Source organism: Lepus europaeus, chromosome 7 (assembly GCF_033115175.1).
Source record: "Lepus europaeus isolate LE1 chromosome 7, mLepTim1.pri, whole genome shotgun sequence".
NCBI lineage: Eukaryota > Metazoa > Chordata > Mammalia > Lagomorpha > Leporidae > Lepus > Lepus europaeus.
This window is the reverse complement of record NC_084833.1, coordinates 108,480,982-108,506,128: the sequence shown is the minus strand read 5'-3', so window position 1 is coordinate 108,506,128 and position 25,147 is coordinate 108,480,982. Positions and strand designations below refer to the sequence as shown.

Sequence of the window (25,147 nt, the reverse complement as noted above, 5' to 3'; positions counted from 1 at the left end):
CCCATCATCCAAAATCAGAAATTCAGCCTCTGAAATGCTGAAATCTATTACAGTCCCTCTCCTTCAAGATCAATAAAATGTTTTACCTTTCTCTTGAGAGAAACAGTCTGCTTATTGCTTTAACCTACTACAGCGGGATAAATTCCACCATCTGTAATACTTAAGTCCCAGATACTAGGTTACCAGATACCTGGAATGTCCTTTTTGACAAGAAAGCCACATATTATTGGTTTGTTATAGCACAACTGCACAGAGCATCTTGCTCCTAAGTTTAAGTTGCAGTCCATAGATGCTGCAATTCATACAAAATTATACAGTAGTAGTCTCGGCAGGAAAGGACAACACTGAAACAGAGAAGCAATGACTAACGAAGAATCAGTGTACAGTACAGGTAAAAGGCCGTATGTGTTACAAAAGAAGGAAAAGACAAAAGTGGACTCCTCCCTGGAAATAAGCCACTTCCAAATTTCATTAATTAAAAACAAAACCCACCTTTCATCACTTTTACTTTTTCTGGTTTTTATAACACTCAGTCCACAGTTTTGTTTTGTTGCTAAATCCCTTATTTAATATTATCTTTGCATCTCTATATTCCTTAGCAAAGTGACTGGCATATAATAGGTGTTCCATAAATATTTATCAAACATATTTGATTTTACATAAAGAAATTGTAAGTAAATCATATTTTATTTTTTAAAAGATTATTTATTTATTTATTTCACAGGCAGAGTTAGAGAGAGAAGGAGAAATAGGAAGAGAAATAGAGATCTTTGTTTGCTGGTTCACCCCCAAATGACCACAATGGCCAGGACTGGGCCAGGCTGAAACCAGGAGTTTCTTCCAGGTCTCCCACATAGGTGCAGAAGCCCTAGCACTTGGGCCATCTTCCACTGCTTTCCCAGGCAAATTAGCAGGGAGCTGGATCAGAAGTAGAGCAGCTGGGTCTCAAAGAGGTACCCATAAAGAATACCAGCGTCCCAGGTAGTGGGGCTTTACCCACTCCACCATAACGCCAGCCCCTCAACCACTTTTTAATAAAAAGAAAATTATAGCCCTGAAGATTTTGCAAAGTAGAGATGTACTTCTATAAGAATACTAATTAACTTAGCAAAATTCCAGCTAAGATAACCTGATTCCCCATCTTCCCCAAACTCAATTTTTTTTTTTTTTTTTTGACAGGCAGAGTGGACAGTGAGAGAGAGAGAAAGAGAGAGAAAGGTCTTCCTTTGCCATTGGTTCACCCTCCAATGGCCGCTGCGGCTGGCGCGCTGCGGCCAGCACACCACGCTGATCCGATGGCAGGAGCCAGGTGCTTCTTCCTGGTCTCCCATGGGGTGCAGGGCCCAAGAACTTGGGCCATCCTCCACTGCACTCCCGGGCCACAGCAGAGAGCTGGCCTGGAAGAGTGGCAACTGGGACAGAATCTGGTGCCCTGACCGGGACTAGAACCCGGTATGCCGGCGCCGCAAGGCGGAGGATTAGCCTGTTGAGCCATGGCGCCGGCCCAAACTCACTCTTATAAAGTGATTTTCATTTATTTTCCTTCTTTTGAGGATTGTATTCCACTTGGAAACTGATGATCACCATGACTCATCTCATCAGTAAGGTGAAGATGTTTTATCAAACTCACTTAAACACTATCATTTCCTCTTCAAAACAAAGTACATTTTTTGTGTTAACAGCGTAGCATTTGAAACCAACAAAAAAAGATTGCCTCTTACTCAAGAGATAATTACCAAAGACTGTATTCTAAAAGAGAAAAAAAAAAAATAGGTCATTTGTAATGCTTTGGAGGGAAGTTGGAAGAATAGGTAATCCTGGAAAAAAGTGAGAAGGTACTATCAAGCTTCAATATGATATATTCCTGAAACAAGGCCACAACTATAGTTCCAGACAGTAAATACATGAAAATGGGGAGTCCAACACATATGGCAACCTGCTAAACCTTCCATATGGCATTTACTGTAAAGAAAGCACGTTAGTCTTTCTTCACCTTTTATTTTATTACATGACCAAACTTCTCTAAGTCTCATCTCTTAAGAATTAGCTTCAGGGAAGGGTGTGGAGAAAGACCATGTGCAACCTCATAAAAACAGCCCAATTTTAAACTGCTGCCAGACATACATGTTTTATGAGTAAGACCTCAGATAATCCTTTGATTAAGAATCTTCTTGATTCTAAATGTACAATGTTGCTGGTAAGAGGAGACTTAAGCTGCAAGTATGCTGATTCTACTCTTTTAGACCAGGAATAAATCTCTCCCCCCCAACACTCCCCTTATTTTTTAAGATTTATTTAGTTATTTGAAAGAATTAGAGAAAGAGAGGAAGAGAGAGAGAAACCTTCCCATATGGTCACAATGGCTGGAGCTAGGCAAGCCAAAGCCAGAAGCCAGGAGCTTCATCCATGTCTCCAAGGTGGGTGGCAGGGGCCCAAGTACTTAGGCCATCCTCTGCTGCTTTCCCAGGACATTAGCAGAGAGTTGAATCAGAAGTGGAGGAGCTGGCCTCTTCCAGTCCAGCTCTCTGCTGTGGCCCGGGAAGGCAGTGGAGGATGGCCCAGGTGCTTGGGCCCTGCACCTGCATGGGAGACCAGGAGGAAGCACCTGGCTCCTGGCTTCGGATTGGCGCAGCGTGCCGGCCGTGGTGGCCATTTGGGGGGATGATCCAACGGAAAAGGAAGACCTTTCTCTCTGTCTCTCTCTGTCTAACTTTGCCTGTTAAAAAAAAAAAAGAAGAAGTAGTAGTAGTAGTAGTAATAGTAGTGGAGGAGCAGGGACTCGAACCAGCAGCCATATGGGATGCTGGTGTCCCAACTCTCTGCTAATGGCCTGGGAAAGCAGCAGAGGATGGCCCAAGTACTTGGGCCCCTGCCACCCACTTGGGAGACATGGATGAAGCTCCTGGATTCTGGCTTTGGCTTGGCCTAGCTCCAGCCATTGTGACCATATGGGAAGGTTTCTCTCTCTCTGCCTTATCCCAGCTGCCTTATCCACTAGGCCACAATGCTGGCCTTATCCCAGCTGCCTTATCCACTAGGCCACAATGCTGGCCCCTAGGAATAAGTCCCCAAGTTGCATATTCTTCCAAGTTTTCCAGAGGGAGGAAAGATTCAATTAAGATGAATGAATCAATGAAGATCTTATTCAACCAATTTTTTACTCCTAAAATGTTTCATCTCAATCTCAACAATCATTCATTCAAAAAACACTGAAAAAGCATCTCCAATGTATAAGGCATTACGGGAGTTGCAAAATGGACTGCTATATAAATACTAGTATCTAGATTCAAAGCAGGCTGTCAAAGTTCAGAAACAATATAAGTAGTTGGGCAAACTAGGAAATCTCTGTGAAGGAGGCAGGTTTTAATTAACAGATAAAACCGTATATACTTATGTATAGAATGATGCTTTGAATGGCTAAATCTAGATAATTAATGAATGCATTACTTGACATAGTTATTTCTTGGGTGAGAAAAGCTAACATCCAATCTCTTGGATTTTTTTCAAGAATACAATATATTGTCATTAAGCATGTTGTACAACAGATTTCTTGAACTTATTCCTCTAACTGTAATTACATATCAATATTTGAAATGAGTCTTGAAGAACAGGAAGGAGGCTACATTATAGGAGATAAACAAACCATCCAACACACACCAAGACATATTTGTGAAATGAAAATCTGGAGGAAGTCTGGTCCCTTTAAAAGAATGGTAGGTCATGCATATTTTAATAACTATTTGTATTTTCCTAGCAAGTGAATAACCAAATTCTTATTTTAGTAACACTAATCTGACAGGTCAAAGCAAAATATAGTAGAATGGAGAAAAGGAAGTGAATCAACATGAAATCAAAGTGAAAGAAAGCTATCAATCTATTAAGATAAGTCTAATGACAGAAAACTGAACAAGGCGGTAGGTGGAGATAGAACCAAGGAGTGACAGATGAGAAACATGATGGTAGAATCAACATCAGGGGACAAGACTGGGTGAACTGAAGAATGAACTTGAAGGGAAGTTAGTGAAAATATCCAGAGAACAGTTAAAATGTGACTGGAGACCAAAGAAAGATCAGGAATAGAAATCTGAGTCATGCCTATGTGAAGAAGAGAGAAAAATAATCAAGTAAATAGAAAAAAACAGAGAGAAAAGAATGAAGATGAGGGAATAGTATAGAAACCAAAAAAGAGCACCAGCATTGTGGAAAGTTTCGGAAGGAAAGCAAACACTAAGAAAAAGTTAATGACTTTTCAAGTAGGGTGTTTTGGATTTTTTGTTTTTAGTGTGTTAATTTATTTATTCATTCATACATAAAAGGATGAAAGGCAGGGACAGAGAAAGAACAAAGACAGGGAGATCTTCCATTCATTCATTTATAAAAGGCAAGAATACAGAGACACAGGCAAAACAGAGAGAGATCTTCCATCCTACTGGTTCACTCCCCAAATGCCCATAACGCAAATCCTGGTCTCACATGTGTGACAGGGCCTCAGGTATCTGAGTCATCACCTGCTGCCTCCCAGGACGCACGTAAGTAGAAAGCCAGACAGGAAGCAGAGGAGCCAGGACTCGAATCAAGTACCCCAATATAGGATGTGGGTTAAGAGGCATCTTAATCACTGCACCAAAAGTAAGCCCCTCAAGTAGGATGTTTTTGTTCATCTTCCAGATACCTTGAATTCAGAAGTCAGATTACAAGGTTAAGAAGTAGACAGTCTGTAGGAACACAAAAGATTCATGTGGAATGCACTTTGCAAGGCTGAAGAAGAAAAGAAACTAACAACTTGGTAGGAGCAAGACACATTCCAAGAGCTTTTGTTTTTTTAAAGATATGAAAAAGATAGGAGATTAAAAAAAAAAATACACTGAAGGGATCAGCGCTGTGGCATAGGTTAAGTCGCTGCCTACAGCACTGGCATCCCATGTGGGTGCCAGTCTGATGCAGCTCCCTGCAAATGTGCCTAGAAAAGCAGTAGAAGACAGCCCAAGTACTTGAACCCCTCTACCCTGGTAGGAACCCGGAATAAGCTCCTGGGGTTCATGGTTCCGGCCTGGAACAGCCCTGGCCATTGCAATCATTTGGGGAATGAATCAGAGGATGGAAGACCTATCTTTGTCTGTCTCTCTCTAACTCTGTCTTTCAAATTAAAAAAAAATACACATACAATCCAAAATTTCTAAACCATGGTATTTCAAGTATAGGTTGAGCATCCCTAATCCAAAAATCAAAAACCACAAATGCTCCAAAATCCAAAACTTTTTAAGCATCAACATGACATCACAAGTAGAAAATTTATCCCTGATCTCATGTGACAGGTCAGTCAAATGCACAAAATTATTAATAGTATTGCATAAAATTATTTTCATTGTATGTATACAAGGTTTATGTGAAATAAATGAATTATGTGTCTAAATTTGAATCCTACTTCCTAGATAACTTATTATGTACAAGCAAATATCCCCAAATCTGGAAGACTCCCAAATTCAAATCGCTTCTAGTACCAAGTAACTTGGGTAACATATACACAATCTATACTAACAGCTTCCTTCTGCTATGCACTAAAGTTTGTGTCCTCCCAAAGTTCATATGTCAACACCCTCAATGTGACGGTATTTGGAGATGGGCCTTTTGGAGGTAACCTGGACTGTATGAGGTCATGAAGGTGAGACTCTCATAGTGGGACTAGAAGAGACACCAGAGAGCAAGTGTGCACACTTACGCACTCACATTCTCACTTCTCTCTTCTCCCACACCCTCTCCCTCTCCCTTTCCCCTTCTCTCTTGAACACAGCAAAAAAGGCAACTGTTTATAATACAGGAGGAGAACTCTCACCAAAACCTAACCAACGATGGCACCCTGATGTAAAACTTCCAACCCCTAGAACTGTGAGGAAACCAATTTCTGTTATTTAAACTACATACAGTAGTTTATTTATTTTTGTTAAGGCAGCCCCAAGAGCACTACGATAGCACAAAAAATATGTAAAAAAGTTGTAGACTAACTCAGAATTCCCTTCCTGAATCTCCCATATGCCACAGTAATCCACAAAAGTTCTGTTATGTTACTAGCAAGAAAAATAGAAAATTGAGTATAATTAAAATTAGCAATCAGAAAATATATCCACACATGTTCAAGGGATTCCAAAATGCTAAGAGTGAAAAACAAAGGGAAATGGAATAAATATTGACTGACTGCACTGGGCAGAAACCTAACAAAAGCAGTCAATACAAAACAAACACTTGGTTTCCCTTTAAAATGAGAAAGTAAATCTATCTGGGCAAGCAGCTCCCAAAATGGCTCTGAATGTTTAAAGTAATTTGTCACTAGCATTTGTGTTAAGTGTCCAGCTAATGAATTTTACCTCAAGAGAAGACAATGTCTCATCTCAAAAGCTTGAGGTGGTCTTGTAACAAGACCCTCCACTGAAGCCGAATGTCACCAGTTGCTACAGCTCTACTCAGTCCTAGTCTAGTCTATTCCAGCGCTTCCAAACATTCCTTAACTCCCTTGAGTCTTTATGCCCATGGGACTGCACAATCGAAAGTCTATTCACACAGGTGATAAAATATTTGTAATGTCAAAGAGATTGATGTTAGCACCCAAACTCTGTTCTGATAAACTCATCCTTCTGATGAGTACATTCTGAATCCATGGCTGACTCCTTTCCAAACAAGGTATTTCAAGAGCTCTCAAGAAACAAACACACAGAAAAGCCACACCTTACCTCCCAATTACCACTTAAACTGTTTCTATTACTACCAAGTCAATGGCATGTCTCAACAAGTAGTGTTTCTATCACTGGTAAGAAAAATATTAGTATACTATTTCTAGTCATAGATTCCTAAATTGTTATTTTTCAGCCAAAGCAAATAGCAGGCTACTGCATATATACCACACAGGAAAATGGTGAGGCGGATGAAATACAACACTGCAAAGGCTACTGGAAAAGGACAGAGCTGTAAGGCTAATGTTCACGTTTCTCAGGAGAGAATAAACTATAGGAAGCTCTTCGTATAGAACAGAAAGATGTAGTCTTGAGGAATTAGGAAGCTATTTCTTATAGGGAGTTAAAATACTTTGGAGGAAAGAAAAAGCATGAATATGACATGTCACAAGGCATGGTACACATTTCCTACTGAATTACTGTGAAAGGTTTAACTACAGAGGAAAACATACTCGTCATAAAAACCCAAGCCAAAAGGCTATGTGTATGTATCTAACACAGAAGATTAACTTATTTAGAACAAAACACAGACAATTCCTAATATTAAAAAGTAACTGATATTATTGTCTCAAGTGCCAGTACACGTAAACTGTCAAATGTCTTAAAAAGTAGTGAAGTGCAATTCCATGTATTTTTTCCTCTCGTGTCTATCAAGAAAGGAACCTCCTGTATCTGAGGAAACTTCCACTTGATAGACTTCTGGCTCTACTAAAGAAGACCTGGCTTTCCTTTGAAGCTCAATTCTGAATCTTCCTAAGAAAAATAAATTTATTAATCTTTCAGAGATTATTTTAAGTCTTGATTCCAGGTAATGCCTCTCTTATTCCCTTTTCTTAAAAAAAAAAAAAAAAAACTAATTAGAAGGGAAGAAGCCAGGTAAACTGCAAAGGGAATGGAGAAATACGTACAGACTTTATAAACATGATTTATTGTAACTGTGGAAGCCAGGACACAGTTTGAAAATATCAGTATTTCAATAATCTGTTTCAAAAGTTGGCTATTTGAGTTAAACTTGCTCTTTGTGAAGACTCTTTTTAATTCTGAAATTGTCCAATTCAAATAAGTTTCATGGAAACTTCTGAAAGGTGGAGACAAACTTTTCAAGCAGGAAAATAAAATACTTACGTATTTTTGCTATTGTATATAATTACACAAGAAAGACTTTCCCAGGTGATGAGGCATTTAAAAATAAACAAAAAATAAAAATTCCAAAAAATTGCTAATACATCTGAATTACACCAAAACTATACTTAGAGGAAAAGTCTTAATTGCTTAAATTCTAAATAATCCAAACTTTACAAAAGAGACATGGGAAGAAGATACCAAGAATTCAAAGCCCATTTGTGTTATTTGGAGGAACCTGACCCAAAATTAGAGATCATCACTTTCCTAACACAAACAAGATGAAAACAGAAGATAGGTAATGTGGCCTGTTCTTAATCTATAATGTTAGTGTCTAGCAACCTTAAGCTTCCACATCACAGCCACATTAAAATCCCAGGCTCCCTTTCCCTGCAGTAGATCATGCCATGCAGAGCAGACACAAGAAAGACTGCAGTTATAAAAAAAATAAAAAATGAAACAGCAGGAAGCAAGCTCCAAAGGTGCAAGGCTGAATTAGCTACATTAGCTTACCATATATCTCGGATCTACTCTCCTCTGAACTAGACTTTGTCTTCTTGGAGGAGCTATCTGCACAAGAGCGGGAGAAAAGGAGAGAGATATAGAAAATATGGAGACCAATGTAAGGGGAAAAATTTATGGGGAAAAAAAGAATGAATCATGATCAAGTTAAATCGTGCAAACACAAAGTATGACCGTCACAGATGATAGCACTTAGAACAGTCACGAACAGCACAGGCAACGACAAATTTTAAAGATTTATCAAAGAAAAGACAGTGCAATAAAAATACATTCAAATAACACACGAATTGTCTACAAAATATACTATCTAATCATTGTAGAGATGACAAAAGCAGGAAAAGCTGTAACAATCCCATTATGAAGTACCGAGCAGCTCTTTACAAAATCCATCTTTGGAAATGAACAATAATATAGAATAAACCTAACAAAACTTTAACATTTGAATGAACATGGGGCAGAAAAATGATTTATATGCTTAGTTATTAGCAAGACAATAAGTAATCATACAAACGAAAGCCTCTAAGCCCCATGACTTCAAAATTAGGTGTCAGAAATAGAGAATTCTTTCTTTATGATAACACGTAAGTTATCTACTATATATTCCCCCACCAATGCCTTCTAAAATCACTGGGATTTTATTTTACCTATCACCCAAGATGCAGATAAGTAATTAGCTATTCATTTCCGAGTTTTCCCTTTTTTGATGGTAGTTAATTTTTTTCAAAAAACAGGGCAACTTATAGGAAAGGTACAAAATACTATAGATACATAAAACATATTACCCTCTATTAAATGTGTAAAATTTTATATTTCTAAATTTAAAATAATAGATGCATTATATGTATGTATCTGAAATGGAGGCAGTTATTTATCTTTTGTCATAGAGACATAACCAAATAAAATAGTATGTATACCAAGAACATATTAATTTCAAATGACAAAAGCAAATTAAGCCATTTTAATAAGCTAAATGTTGAGTTTATAGGAGGGAGCAAAATAGAAAAGGCCTATATTTTGTAAGAAGAATACAATCTATATGCATAAAATGAAACATATAGTTAAAAGTCCAACAACATGAAAACTCTAAGAAAAATCAACAGTACTAAGGTTGATAGCCTGGGTTCAGAACACTTAGAATAAAGAGATGTATATTCATTTGCATTTTATCTAACACTCCAATTGATCATGATCACAACTAAGTTTTTTAATCACCACATAAGTATGTACATGTTCTTAAAGACATGACTTAACAACGTACTACCTCTCACATCATGATTTAGCCCTAAATCCTCGGTCTGACTTACAATAAATTTCCAATTATAATAACTATTGTTATCATTATTTTAAAATAAAATACACTCTACAATGACACTTGTATAGTGGGATTTGTAATGTCGAAAATTAAAAATAATTGCACTGCTGCCAGACACAAAGGCTTTCTATTACATAACTGGAGGAGAAGGAGACTCCTAAAACTGATTAAACAACTACTACTCATCAATTCGGGTGGCTGAAGCTATAGGTTTCTGAACCCCACTATTCTCAATACTCTCTGAAAGAACAAACAAGAGTTTTACCTGTGGGATCAAAATCATGTGATGTACTGCGTTCCACTTTCTGCTTCTTATCTGTTGGTGACTCTCGGTTCAAAATACTTCCATGCCTAAATTAAACCAAAGCAATCAAATTTTTACTACAAAAGAATTATTAGGATAAAGCTTAATTCTAAAATCCCAAGAGTGTGTCTTAAAAAGAGAAGTCAGGACAGCTTACACAGTATCATAAGCCTCCCTAATTTACATTTTCCAGGAAGTTTTAAAACTCAATCTATGCTATGGATGATGCACAATTTACTTACCTCATTTAAAAAATTGCTTAAGATAACAGAAATAGTAACCAGTAATATTTTGTTGGTAATCCTATTTTGTTCTTAGGAATAACTACTTACATTTTCCCCCCACAGGTCAATTATTGCCCATTTTACAAGAAAACAGTGTCCAAAAGGAATCTAACATTCCCCAACTCATATAACTATGGTAAAACTCAAAATCACTGTATAAGCACAGTATTATGTGAAAACAGCTTAAAAAAAACAAACCAAACAACCTTAGGCAAACCTCAATTTACACCTGAACACATAGTTTCAGCCACAGAGCTCTTAGCAATCACTTCCAAACTCAGATGACACTAGAATTTTCCCCACTATGGCCTAGCCCATTTTATCCATTGGAGACATAGCTGGGCAATAAATAAAATGATAACTACAACATAGATATTACTAATTAACTGAAATATCAAGGTTAGCATTAGTATTCTGGATTATTCTGAAATAATAAAAGTACTTGATAAAAGTACTTTAATAATTATTTACACTGTCAATAATATTTATGACCACTAAGATGAGCAAGAAAGGAGATGTTGGAGCACAAGTACAATGGGAGGGGCATCTAAGTTCCACAAAATGAGTAAATATATAGATATGAATGTCAGCATGGATATATTTGAGCATTCTGGATTGTTCTTCCTTATGACTAAAGGCAGTTACAGTTATACAAGTGATAAAACACACCAAAAACTAACAATCTATTTTTACCTCCCAACCTAAGCACGATTTAAGAGTTACAAACAGGTTTTAAAATTAAATCCCTTCTCAAGGAGTGATCTTAAGTATCAACTTGAACAAACTTTTTAAATGTTTATATTAAAAACACTGAAAATATTATCAAAACAATGCCATCTTCCAGAAAAAACATGCAACACCTGTGGTACTTTAAAACTGCAAGACATTTTGAAATTCTGAACTGCTTAAATCCACGTTCTTAAAAGCCACAAAAATCTAGAATAATTTCAAAGGAATGCTTCTAATTAAAATTTAACCTGAACTTTGGTATGAAATGCAATTGAACTACTTACCTTATAGGTTTTTTGAGGGGAAACCTGAAACAAAGATTAAAAAGGATGAATGTAGTTATTTCACTTTTAAGATTCTGTTGTTAAACTTATTCATTCTACTAAGCCAAGATGAAGGATTTAAGTCTTACGTTACCTTTCCCAAAGCAAGATTCAAGAAACAGGTGGAGTACAAAGTTAGACACCTTTTTTTCTCCCCAATAACTTCGTTACTTCATAAATCTTAAATTGTAGCTTTATTTATCAGCTGTCCCTGAGTATAGTTTCTCATTTTAAAAACCCAGAAATACAACTTTCAAGTATATTGAGGGTCTACTAGATGCTAAGCACTATTTTAAACTCTTTACCTGTATTATCTCATTTAATCTACAAAATTAAATGAGATAATACAGGTATTAAGAGATATTATTTTGCCTTTATAGATTTTCTTTTTAAAAAATTGAGGCAATGGGGCTGGTACATGGCACAGCAGGTAAAGCAGCCACCAGCAGTGCTGGGATTCCATATGGGCACCAGTTCATGTCCCCGCTGCTCCTCCTCCTCTGATCCAGCTCTCTGCCATGGCCTGGGAAAGCAATGAAACATAGCCCAAGTCCTTAGGCCCCTGTACCCACGTGGGAGTCCTAGAAGAAGCTCCTGGCTCCTGGCTTCCGATAGGCCCAGGACCACCCATTGCGGCCATTTGGGGAGTGAACCAAAGGATGGAAGACCCCTCTCTCTGCCTCTGCCTCTCTGTAACTCTGCCTTCCAAATAAATAAATAAATAAATATTTTTAAAAATAAAAAAAAGGTTAAGCCTAGGCCAGCAGTGCCAGCATTCCATATACACGCCCTGCTAATGTACCTGGGAAAGCAGCAAGAGTATGGCCCAAGTACTTAGGCCCCTAAACCCATGTGGGAAACCCAGAAGAAGCTCCCGGTTGTGGCCATTTGAGGAATAAACCAGCCAAAGTTTCTCTCTCCTTCTATCTCTGCCTTTCAAATAAATAATCTTTATATAAATAAATAATAAAAACTGAGGCAAAAGGAAATATTTTATCACTATATTATTATACTCAAGTTTCCCTGGCAAGGAAAGTTCCTTCTTGCCCATCATCTATCCACACTTCACAAAATATCTCAGTGCTAATTACTGTACTTTTGATCTCTACCTTTGATTAAAATCAAGTAATAATCTTCAAACATTTATGTTAAGCTTTAATAACAGAAATCTAGAAAAAAATTACCCTCGGGGTACTATCAATTACTAAAAATATGTTCCAAAAATGGAAAAGAAAACATACTTTTTGTTTTGTGCTGTTTCAGTGAGGGTTCTATAAACTGGAAGAACCACAGCATCTCCCCTCATCTTTCTTTCAAAGAAAAATTCCTGGAGGCTTCTTGGTTGGACTCTCATGCTGCACATAAACTCTAATCTAAAAGAGTGGTCACAAATACCCTCCCACTCTTCTTTTGACTTCTGATCTGTTGAGATGATTTCAGCCTGTGGCATTTTATGTGGAGTATTTAGTGGAGATAGTAAGATGAATGCTTTATTAAGGACAGCAGTAAATTCAAGGTTTTTTTTTTTTTTTTTTTTTGAGGCTATTAGTAAGGATAGTAAGAAATAAACATAAAACAATAATACTTGAATGATTATTTTATTTGACATGGAGGTAGTTTCACTTTTTAAAAAAATCTCTAAAATTCAAGTTTAATTACAACTCCCTTTTACTGCCGCTGTTTAAATCAAAACTGACCCATAGAGAAAGATAAAGAATCTAAAACCTTTCTAATAGGTGATGGCACATTAACTCACAACAAAGTTAGCGATAAAAAGGAAAGAGGGTCTGAGGACACTGCCCTAGAAAACAGTGACTACGAAAGTCTACCACATCTTTAGAAACAAGAGTTCCTAAGAAGTTGACCCATACTTGAAGGGGTGGGAGTGACAGGGAATGGGAATATGTTTACTTTAAATTCACAGGTGACTTAAAAAGTTGGCAGAAAAGAATTCCCAATTGAGGAAAGCAAAGGATAACACCTGTCGTTACCAACCTCAGCTACTATGTTCATAGCCATTATAAAAACTCCCATTCCAGAACAATGCTGCTTGTGTCAAGGACCCAATATCCAGGGAGATTCTGGTTAAGAATCCAGGAAGTTCCCATTTCCTGAACTATTTTCCCTTACAAGGGTCTGGAAAAGGAGGAAAAAAAAGAGAGCAAAAATGGAACAAGAAGAACAAGAACCACCCCACAGTACAACTTGCTTATTATAATCAACTTACTACACTCATAAAGGACAGGTGAAGAAACTCTCAAATAAAAGTTCTTGAATCATTTATATTTTTCCTTTCATCACAGAACTGCACTTTCAAGTATTTGTTAAAACAAATATGTGTATGTTTGTACACATACACACACCCCTAAAGTAACATCAAGAACCTTCCTGTTTCATTGGTTCACACTGTTTTAGCTAAGAAAACCAGCAACGTAATCCCACAGCTTTGTAACATCCCTACTGTGTGCCGAATATTGAGGCAGAGATGTAATCACAGAGCTGGAAACAGGAAACAAGAATTCCAAAGAAAAGCCTGGAGTTAAGAGTTGCAGATTTGAGTCATCAACCTATTGATGGTCACTGAAATTTAAAATAGCAAGTAAAGAGAAAATGCCACAGATCCAATCATGGGGAAAAACTAGCAACCGCATGACTGAGAATAGAGATGGGAGCCAATGAAGGAGATTAAGATGAGTTAGAAAAAAGAAAGAGCTGTCCCAGGGACCAAGAAGAGGAGATAATTGATATTGTAAAACGCTGCACAAAGGCAGCTCTGACAGCTAAAAGGCGGCCACATTCTAAGACACAAATCAGTTGAATTTCAGATTGATGAAACAAATTCTGATGAATAAAATCTTATTTTCAAGTACCTATCCTCTGTGCAAGCCTAATCATGAAATTATGACTATCTTCTAAGGTTTGACATTTTACAAAACAGTTGTATCTGAACACTGACAAAATGTTACTAATGAAACTCTGTCTGGCTTTTTAAAACAACATATTGATGACTTGATCATTAAACCAACAATGAATGTATGTGTGCTGTGTGTGTGTGTGTGTATTTTTCTAGACATAAGACAAACTACCAATATGAAAAACCATGATAAAGGAAAGGGTTATCAGAAATCTGCATCAGTGGTATGACAAGACTACATGCCTTACTTTTGGTTTCCTATATGAAGCACAGCTCTATTACAGAAAGCCTAACAAAACCCTTATATGTTAAGAATACATTGATTGATTTGACTCAGAATGCCTTTTCCTTGTCAGTTCTAAGCTCTAATATTATAAAGTCTTACGTTGTAATATACAGGGGTTTCCTCAATTTTTCTATTTTCATACCTCTCCGAATGCTACTACAATGTAGAGGGAAATGTGACTTGATAATTACAACCCTAATCCAATAAATAATGCACACTAGAACAAGACTTCCATTTCTGTCAGGTTTAACTACTCTGATATACACACATACCTAATTTGATAATTGAGACAAGATTATTAAACAGAATTTCTTCTGCATTTAAAAATGCAAATGACCACCGAAGTTTTGTGTTGTTACATATTCGCTTATAATAAATAATCTACAGAAAATCATATTTTTCTTTTACCAATTTTGGTGAGAAAAGAGCTAGTCTTTTGACAAAAGTGTTCCTCCATCATATGAAGGATACAGGATATCATACTCAAATCTTAATTACTGGAGTGGGCCTTAGGCCTAGTGGCTAAGACCCCACTGGGAACACTCGCATCCCACACCCAAGTGCCTGGTTCTAGTCCCAACCAGCTTCCAATTCCAGCTTCCTGCTAACGTACACCCTGGGAAGCAGCAGGTCATGACATGAGTATTTGTCCCTGCCACCAGTGTGGCAGACCTGATGGAGTTCCAGGATCCAAACTGTTACATATATTTGGGGAATGAACTGGTAGATAGATAATCTTTCTCTCCCCCTCTCCCTATGTTCCTCTCTCCCTCCCTTTCTGCTTTCAAATAAAAGGAAAATAAATAAGTACATAAATGTTTTTTAAATCTTAATGACTACTCTTCTCTCCTCCTCCCACCCCCATTCCCAGGAATCAGATATTCCCCCACCCCCTGGGGTTTAGTTATGATGAGAAGTTTGGGACTCTAAATGGTACTTCTTAGTTAGGCATGACTAAAATGAAGGGGAAGAAGTTACAGAAACTTTAACTACAATGGATAGCGGTCAAGATTTTTATTAGCAAACAATATAAGCTGCTAAATTTATTACTGCCAAGAATTCCAATGGAAGGTGCGTCTTGATTTTAGCAATGTTAAAATCTGGAGGTGGAGAGCAGGACTCCAGGTTAGAAGTACTAAAATAGAGTATCATTTTATTGTAATCCTCTCCAGTGAGAAGTTACTAAACAAAGAACTCCTCAAGAAATAACAATTGAGATCACTCTATTGCATCATAAAATGATGATAGATATCAGAAATGAGTAGGCTATGATGGAGGCAGCATTACTGATTACTATAATCAATAAAAATTCAAAGTAATTTCAAGGCCTTGGGGGAAGGGAACTCCTCAGGAAAAAACATAACTGAGTTCGTAACTCTAGTTCCACAATTTAATATGTCCTTGAACTTGGGCAAGTTACTTCACTTCTTGAAGCACTGTCATCTATAAAACAGAGATAACACTAGTAACTACTTTATATTTCTGTTTTGAGGATTAAATTAGAAAAGAAAAGCATTCCCTACCAAACACTTAACTATTATTACCTATTAAGAAAAACAAAAATAAAATCTGAATATTAATGACATGCATTTTAATTAAACAGAAAAGAAAAACTAAATGTTAAAGACCAACAATACTCATGGATGGGCCTTCAGTGTAGCGTGTAAGACACCCACATCCCACACTGGGTTCCACTCTTGGCTCTGCTATGAATTCTGGCTTCCTGCTCAAGCAGACCCTGGGAGGCAGAGGTAATGGCTCAAGTAGTTGCGTCCCTGCCAACTCATATGGGAGATCTGGGTTGAGTCCCGGGCCTGCAGATATGGCCTAGCCTAGTTCTAGCTGTTGAAGACATTTGGGGATGAACCAACATATAGTAGCTCTTTCCCTGTTTATCTCTCAAATAAATTTTAAAGGTTAATAATATTCAAATAGTAAGGTTTTTTAAAATTTTTATTTGAGGGATAGAGACAGAGAGATGGAGCTCCCACCCACTGGTTCACTTTTCAAATGCTCACAACAGCCAGGTTGAGCCAAGGCCCAAAGCCAAGAGTCAAGAATTCAATCCACATCTCCCACAAAGGTGCAGGAGCCCAATTACTTGAGCCATTGCTGCTGCCTCCTAGGATGTGCAGTAGCAGGAATTTGAAGCCAGGAGCCAGAGCAGGACACTGAACTCAACTACTCCAATATGGAATACCGGCATCCTAATCACTGGGCTAAATACTCATCCAAATACTAAGTTTTTAATAGAGCTCAGTAAAATACATAGAAATTCATGATTCTTTTTTTTTTAATTTTTTTTTTTTTTGACAGGCAGAGTGGACAGTGAGAGACAGAGAGAAAGGTCTTCCTTTTGCCGTTGGTTCACCCTCCAATGGCCGCCGCAGTTGGCGCGCTGCGGCCGGTGCACCGCGCTGATCCGATGGCAGGAGCCAGGTGCTTCTCCTGGTCTCCCATGGGGTGCAGGGCCCAAGGACTTGGGCCATCCTCCACTGCACTCCCTGGCCACAGCAGAGAGCTGGCCTGGAAGAGGGGCAACCGGGACAGGATCGGTGCCCCGACCGGGACTAGAACCCGGTGTGCCGGCGCCGCAAGGCGGAGGATTAGCCTAGTGAGCCGCGGCGCCGGCCAGAAATTGATAATTCAAAGCCAGTGGTGAAACCACAGATTCAATTCACCAAACAAAACTATATGAAATATTCAAGTTAACAAACTTCCCAGATGCGGCAGGGTAAGAAAAAAAGATCAGCTTACAACTTACATTTCTAGTTTTCCTGGCAATTAGGTGAGTGGTTTTCTTTAAACCTAGTAATACTGTGTTAACCATACCCATCGTTTATTAGCAAAAAAGGTCCATTGTTTCCTTATCTCTTTTAAAATACTAAGAGTGAAATGATAAAGGCATTCTGTGGGTTGGATGTAAATCAAGCTTTTTATTTATCTATTTCTACAAAATAATTTAATGGACTAAATTTTAATACTTGAAATTTGAAACTAATATGAATCTTAACCAGCCTGCTCACAGATTTTTCACAAAAAACAAATAAAACACCTAAGAGGATACTTGTCTGCAATACAGGAAAAGCACAGGGATGTAGCGTATAGTGTGAAGTCCAGCTAACTGTTAATTCAACTTTTAATTCTCTGGACAGTGAGATAAATAGAACCAAAAGTGACCACTCCCCAACAACGAGCAATAATCCTTTCACCACCTACAATTTACTCAATATAAGTGTTCTAGCTTAAAGTCATCAAAAGAACTAAAAATTATGGCAATAACACAAAGCTGGGAGGAGGGAGTGTGAACATGATCTAGAATACAAAGTCTTCCTAATATAGCAGAACTGGTAATAAAACACTAGTGAGAGCAGAAGGACCCTGAAGCAGAAGCTACAGCTGATGGAATGACTCATGGAGATTTTTTCATGGCGTTATTAGTTTTAAACCTCTGGATCTTGCAATACAAACCACAGAACAGCAAGAACCCAGGAGCTCATTTCTAGCATAAAATCCAAAAATGATTCATTAGGCTGTAACATAAGATTTCAAGTTAACTTCTTAAATATAGCTTAGTATACCACCATTTTTACTGAGGAATTTAAACACATGACTGACTCTTAGTGAGGCTCTCTTATTCCCTGGACACATTCTGGCAAATCAAATAGCAAATTTCTTCTAAATTACCTTTGCTTTTTCTGCCAGAGCTATTATACACTGAATATTGGTTGTCTTTGAACTAGGAAAATTAGTTCACAATTAATATGATAGCTTAAAGGGCTTTCATTTCCTATGGACAATCTGGAAAATTGTCATCTTTGTGCACATTTCCTGGAAGGTCTCTAAGTAACTTTCCTTTGAGATCATGAGTATCACTATCACTCTCACCTTATACAGTTTCTTTTTAGACTGCTCCTTTCAGAAAACTGGTTTAAAGGAACTGCCACAAAAAAGGCTGAAACCCTCAAAATACTTAAACAGGAATCCTCATCCTATAAAATACCACTTAAACCATCAAATCCATGCTCATGGAAAGGTACTGGCATCATCAAACAAATATGAATAACCTAAATTCTACAAAATGAGCTTGTGATTCATAAAAAATATGGACAGTGCATGATTTTTGTTTGTTAGGGATTTAAACCTTAATCTCACTTCACATGTCCCCATTTCAGGACATGTTGCTGAAAATAATAATATGGGGGGTCCTTCTTAATCAGCAGTTTCCCCCCCAAGATTTTATATAAAATACATTAAGTATTCAAATTTTAGCATGAAAAATTGAGCAGATTTAGTCAAAACAATCTGCTTTCTTCAAGAATCCACCAAAAGACACAACCGTGCTTCTGAAAAAGTAGGGGGGCTGGCACTGTGGCACACCGGGTAAAACCACCACCAGCAGGCATCTCACATGGATACCACTTGCAACCCAGCTCCCTCTAATGTGACTGGGAAAGCAACGGATGATGGCTCAAATATTTGGGCCCCTGCACACATGTGGGAGACCCAGATAAGCCTCCTGGCTCCTGGTTTTGGCCTGACCCAGCCCTGGCTGTTGCAGCCATTTAGGGAGTGAATTATGGATGGAAGATCTATTCTCTCCTCCCCACCCCCACCCCCCGTCTTTCAAAAAATCTTAACAAAAAAAGTAGAAAGTCTTAGTTTTCATCTTTGCCACTGAAGTAAGACTGTTCATTAGTTTGAAAAACTAGACCTTGTCCAAATACTTACAGAAGGGAATTGAATTAATTAAATGGCAACACCACAGAACCCTTTGCAGCTTTCAAAAGTTATTCAGACCAGTAAAAAAAGATCTTCTTCAAGGCATATTATACTCAATGTGCCAAAAACACAAGACAAAGAATTCTAATAACAGCAAGAGAAAAAGGTCAACTCACTTATAAGCAAATGCTCATCAGACCAGGGCAAGCTTGTTCATAGAAACCTTACAGGCCAGGAAAGAATGGGATGATTCAAAACTCTCAAAGAAAAAAACCTGTCAGCAGAGAATACTACAACCAGCAAAGCATCCTTCAGAAATGAGAGGAAATAAAGTCTTTCTATGTCAATTAAAAACTGAAGGAATACATTACCACCAAAGTAGCCCTATCAGAAATGCTTAAGGCTCAGTAGAAGCAAAATGATGATAACCATATCATCATGAAAACATGCAGAAGTACAGGTCTCAACAGTACTACAGATACCCAGAAGATAAAGAAAAAAAAAAAATCTAATGATTCACATCTTATTTTTACTATTCTCTGCATTCTATTTGCTATTTATTTAGTTAAGGGGTGTTCTGCCTGTATTAATTGGAATAGTAGTTTTATAATATTTTTGTACTCAGGTTTTGATATCAGGGTTGTGCTGGTCTCTTAACAGGAGCTGGAAAGCAGTTGATTTTTTTCCATTTTCTGAAAGAACATATTAGTGTGCTACTATTCTTTAAATATTTAGTAGGATTCACCCGTCAAACTATTTAGACAGTTATCTCTGAAGAAACACTTCTAAAGTGAAAAAAAAAAATTTTTTTGACAGGCAGAGTGGACAGTGAGAGAGAGAGAGACAGAGAGAAAGGTCTTCCTTTGCCGTTGGTTCACCCTCCAATGGCCGCCGCGGCCGACGCGCTGTGGCTAGCACACCGCGCTGATCCAAAGGCAGGAGCCAGGTGCTTCTCCTGGTCTCCCATGCGGGTGCAGGGCCCAAGCACCTGGGCCATTCTCCACTGCACTCTCGGGCCACAGCAGAGCTGGCCTGGAAGAGGGGCAACTGGGACAGAATCTGGCGCCCCGACCGGGACTAGAACCCGGTATGCCGGCGCCGCTAGGTGGAGGGTTAGCCTGTTGAGCCACGGTGCCGGCCCCTAAAGTGAATTTTTTAAAAATAAAAAGTGCTGGCACCAGCACACCGGGTTCTAGTCCCGGTCGGGGCACCGATCCTGTCCCGGTTGCTCCTCTTCCAGGCCAGCTCTCTGCTGTGGCCAGGGAGTGCAGTGGAGGATGGCCCAAGTGCTTGGGCCCTGCACCCGCATGGGAGACCAGGAGAAGCACCTGGCTCCTGCCATCGGATCAGCGTGGTGCGCCGGCCGCAGCACGCTACCGCGGCGGCCATTGGAGGGTGAACCAACGGCAAAGGAAGACCTTTCTCTCTCTCTCACTGTCCACTCTGCCTGTCAAAATAAATAAATAAATAAATGAATGAATGAATGAATGAATGAATAAAATAAAAAGTGCTACCCTATGATTCAGCAATCTCACTACCCAAAGATAATGAAATCAGACTGTAGGAGACACGTTTGCACTCCTGTGTTTATTGCAGCACTACTCACAATAGGCAAGATATGGAATCAATTGAAGTGTACATAAACTTTACCTAAATGTAGATAAAGAAAATGTGAGATATGCACATACTTATAATGGAATCCTATTCAGCCATAAAAACAGAATACTGTCATTGGTGATAATGTGGATAAATTTGGGGGACATTAGGATTTTATAGAGCACAGTTTAAAACCAGTATTGTAGTGAATGATGTAAAATTGTGTTTATAACAAATAGTATTCTTTAATTTTTATAAAAAGAAGTATTACACATTATATACAGAAAACTATCTCTACTGCAAAATAATGGAGGAATAACGGCTAAGCCTTTGCCTGCGGTGCTGGCACCCCATATGTGCGCTGGTTTGAGTCCAGATGCATCTCCTCCAATCCAGCTCTCTGCTGTATCTTGGGAAAGCAGTGGAAAATGGCCCAAGTGCTTGGGCCCCTGCACCTGTGTGGGAGACCTGGAAGAAGCTCCTGGCTCCTGGGTTTGGACTGACCCAGCTCCAGCCATTGCAGCCATTTGGGGAGTGAACCTGTTTTATTTGCCAAAATGTGAGGAAAACCTACCTCTCTATCTCTCCCTCTTTCTTTAACTCTACCTCTCAAGTAAACAAGCAAAATCTTAAAAAAAAAAAAAAAAAAAAAAAAAGGAGGAGGAGGAGGAGGAGGAGGAGAAGAATGTTGAGTACTGCAATTATGGGGCATTTAGGTTTTTTGTTCTGCCTTTATAATTTTAGAATTTTTATACATGTAATTATTAGAGAGTAAAAATAAGGTAGAACATTACTTCATATTAAAAGGGTAGAGAAGAGGGGCCGGTGCTGTGGCGCAATGGGTTACAGCCCTGGCCTGAAGCGCCAGCATCCCATATGGGTGCTGGTTCTAGTCCCAGCTGCTCCTCTTCCGATCCAGCTCTCTGCTGTGGCCTGGGAAAGCAGTATAAGATGGCCCAAGTCCTTGGGCCTCTACAACCACGTGGGAGACCTGGAAGAAGCTCCTGGCTCCTGGCTTCGGATCAGCGCAGCTCTAGCCATCGCAGTCATCTGAGGAGTGAACCAGTGGATAGAAGACCTCTCTCTGTCTTTACCTCTCTCTGTAACTCTCTTTCAAATAAATAAAATAAATCTTAAAAAAAAAAAAAAGGTAGAGAGGGGTTGACATTGTGGCACAGTGGGTTAAACTGCCACCCACAACACTAGCATCCCATGTGAGTGCTGGTTTGGGTTTCAGCTGCTCCACTTCCAATCCAGCTCCCTGCTAACACACTGGGAAAGCAGTGGAAGAAGGCCTGAGTGCCTGGCCTCTGCCACCCATGTAGGAGACCCAGATAGAGTTCAATTCCTGACTTAGGACTGGCCTATCCAGGACTGTTGCAGCCATTTGGGGAGTGAACCAGTGGTTTGAAGATCTCTCCCTCTCCCTCTTTCTAACTCTGCCTTTCAAATAAATAAATAGATATTTTAAAGATTTATTTATTTATTTTTATTTGAAAGTCAGAGTTACACAGAGAGGAGAGGCAGAGAGAGAGAGAGAGAGAGAGAGAGAGAGAGAGAGAGAGAGGTCTTCCATCCGATGGTTCACTCCCCAGATGGCATGGCCGCAACAGCTGGAGCTGTGCCTATCCTGTGCCAGGAGCTTCTTCCTGGTCTCCCATGCAGGTGCAGGGGCCCAAGGACTTGGTCAATCTTCTACTGCCTTCCCAGGCCATAGCAGAGAGCTGGATTGGAAGTGGAGCAGCTGGGTCTCAAACCCGCGCCATATGGGATGCCAGTGCTTCAGGCCAGGGCGTTAACCCGTTGCGCCACAGTGCCCGCCCCTAAATAGGTATTTTAAAAAGAGTACCATAACTTTATTAAAAAAAAAAAAAAAAAACTTAATACTTTGGAAAAATAAAAGTCTCAATCCTCAACCTCTGGAGAAGAACTAACTTGAAAAATATTATAAAAATAATTTAACTATGTAATAAATGCATTTTGGAAAGTCCTTTGGTTATATATCCTCAAATTTAGGGAAGCCATATTCCTTAGATGGTGAATATATTTCTATTTTTAAAATGTAGGAGCAATACAAATATAAAATGTAGGTAAAGGTAAAAATAACACTAAAAAACTGACCATAACCAGAATCATTTCAATTAAATCTTCTATATAAAACTTCTTTCATCTCCATAGAAAGTACTTTACTACTTTCTTCTAAGGAAATGCTTTTGCACTAAAATACTATTACTGGTTAGTAATAGTACTGAATAGTATTGAAGCACGAGATTGCTTCAAAAGGTTCATGGAAAATATAATTAAAAGATAAGTCTGTTGGGGCTGGCACTGTGGTGTAGCAGGTAAAGCCACTGTCTGAAGTGCTGGTATCCCATATGGGTGCCAGTTCAAATCCCGGCTGTTCCACTTCCAATCCAGCTCTCTGCTATGGCCCGGGAGTGCAGTGGAGGATGGCCCAAGTCCTTGGGCACATGCACCCACGTGGGAGACCCAGAAGAAGCTCCTGGCTTCCGACTTTGGATCAGCCAAGCTCCGATAATCGTGACCATCTGAGGACTGAACGAGAGGATAGAAGACTTCACTCTCTCTCTGCCTGTGCCTCTTTTTTTAATAAACAGATTTTTTTTTTTTTTTTATGACAGGCAGAGTGGATAGTGAGAGAGAGAGACAGAGAGAAAGGTCTTCCTTTTTGGTGTTGGTTCACCCTCCAATGGCTACTGTGGCCGGCTCATTGCGCTGATCCGAAGCCAGGAGGCAGGTGCTTCTCCTGGTCTCCCATGGGGTGCAGGGCCCAAGGACCTGGGCCATCCTCCACTGCACTCTCGGGCCATAGCAGAGAGCTGGCCTGGAAGAGGGGCAACTGGGACAGAATCCAGCGCCCCAGCCAGGACTAGAACCCGGTGTGCCGGCACTGTAAGGCAGAGGATTAGCCTGTTAAGCCACGGCGCCGGCCTCTGCCTGTGCCTCTCTATAACTCTGTCTTTCGAAATAAACAAATAAGTCTTAAAAAAAAAAAAAAAAGGTAAGTCTGTCTTGGCACAAAAAAAAAAAATTGAAAGTCATGCATAATTTTTTCATAGTATACATTTTCCAGAAGTTTTTGAAGATCCTTCATATGCATGGATTTCAAAAAATTTTGCACCAAAAACAAACATGTTTTACTCCATGCTCCACAAACTTTGAAATACCCTCTTATAACGAATGCTCCAGTGAAACTTGTTTTGTGCTGAGGAGACTTCTCTTCACAAATGCTTTGGTTCTGGCGTCAAATAGCAACGATTCTCAATCAGAATTAACTATCCACTTAGTTCATCAGAAAACCACTTTTCTGCCATCAAATCTGAATTTCCCAAACTTTCAAACCACCATATAGAAAAAAAAATCTTTGAATTTATGGGGCAAAAGGTGAGGAAAATTCATTGCATATTTGCTATTTTCATACTTTTCCTCTACTAAAATTTTTCTTGACCCAAATCAAACAAATTAGAACTGGGGCATGTATACTCAAACCAGTAACACTGGCTCACTACAGCACTAAATTTGGAAGGCTGGAAGGAGGGGATGTTTTAATAATTCTGACATTCTTCTTATGTCATCCCAAATTGGGAATCATTGTCTACAAAGTTCAGTTAATTTTACGATTCCACTTTCACCCCCAGTTGCTAAAGTATACTTAACACATGAAGACTAGGCTGGCGCCGTGGCTTAACAGGCTAATCCTCCGCCTTGCGGCGCCGGATTCTATCCCGGTTGCCCCTCTTCCAGGCCAGCTCTCTGCTATGGCCCTGGAAGGCAGTGGAGGATGGCCCAAGTCCTTGGGCCCTGCAGCCGCATGGGAGACCGGGAGAAGCACCTGGCTCCTGCCTTCGGATCAGTGCGATGAGCCAGCCGCAGCGGCCATCGGAGGGTGAACCAACGGCAAAAAGGAAGACCTTTCTGTCTTTCTCTCTCTCTCACTATCCACTCTGCCTGACACACACACACACACACACACACGAAGACTACTGATGTTAATAATTTTTAAATCATGATTTGAAAACCAGGGGCTGGAGCGGGTAAAGCCGCCGCCTGCAGTGCCAGCATTCCATCCAGTTCAAGTCCCAACTGCTTCACTTCCAGATCCAGCTTTCTGTTGTGGCCTGGGAAGGCAGTAGAAGATTGGCCAAGTCCTTGGGCCCCTGCACCTGCATGGGAGACACGGAAGAAGCTCCTGGCTTCATTTCAGCTCAGCTTTGGCCATTGTGGCCATTTGGGGAGGGAACCAACGAATGGAAGACCTCTCTTTTTCTTTCTCTTTCATTCTCTCTC

The 25,147-nt window shown here is 39.3% G+C and overlaps 1 protein-coding gene across 5 annotated transcripts in view; it reads right to left on the bottom strand.

Moving 5' to 3' along the window:
* ARHGEF12 (Rho guanine nucleotide exchange factor 12) overlaps nt 1–25,147 on the bottom strand; it is a 166,880-nt gene that overhangs the window by 77,259 nt on the left and 64,474 nt on the right. For 4 of the 5 annotated variants that reach the window (XM_062197207.1, XM_062197208.1, XM_062197210.1 and 1 more), the window contains exons 2-4: nt 11,283–11,306; nt 9,947–10,032; nt 8,361–8,417 (exon numbers count right to left, since the gene is read on the bottom strand). In XM_062197207.1, coding sequence (XP_062053191.1) covers nt 8,361–8,417; nt 9,947–10,032; nt 11,283–11,306 — 167 coding nt within the window. The remainder of the gene's footprint in view (nt 1–8,360; nt 8,418–9,946; nt 10,033–11,282; nt 11,307–25,147) is intronic. The other variant, XM_062197209.1, reaches the window with a different exon arrangement.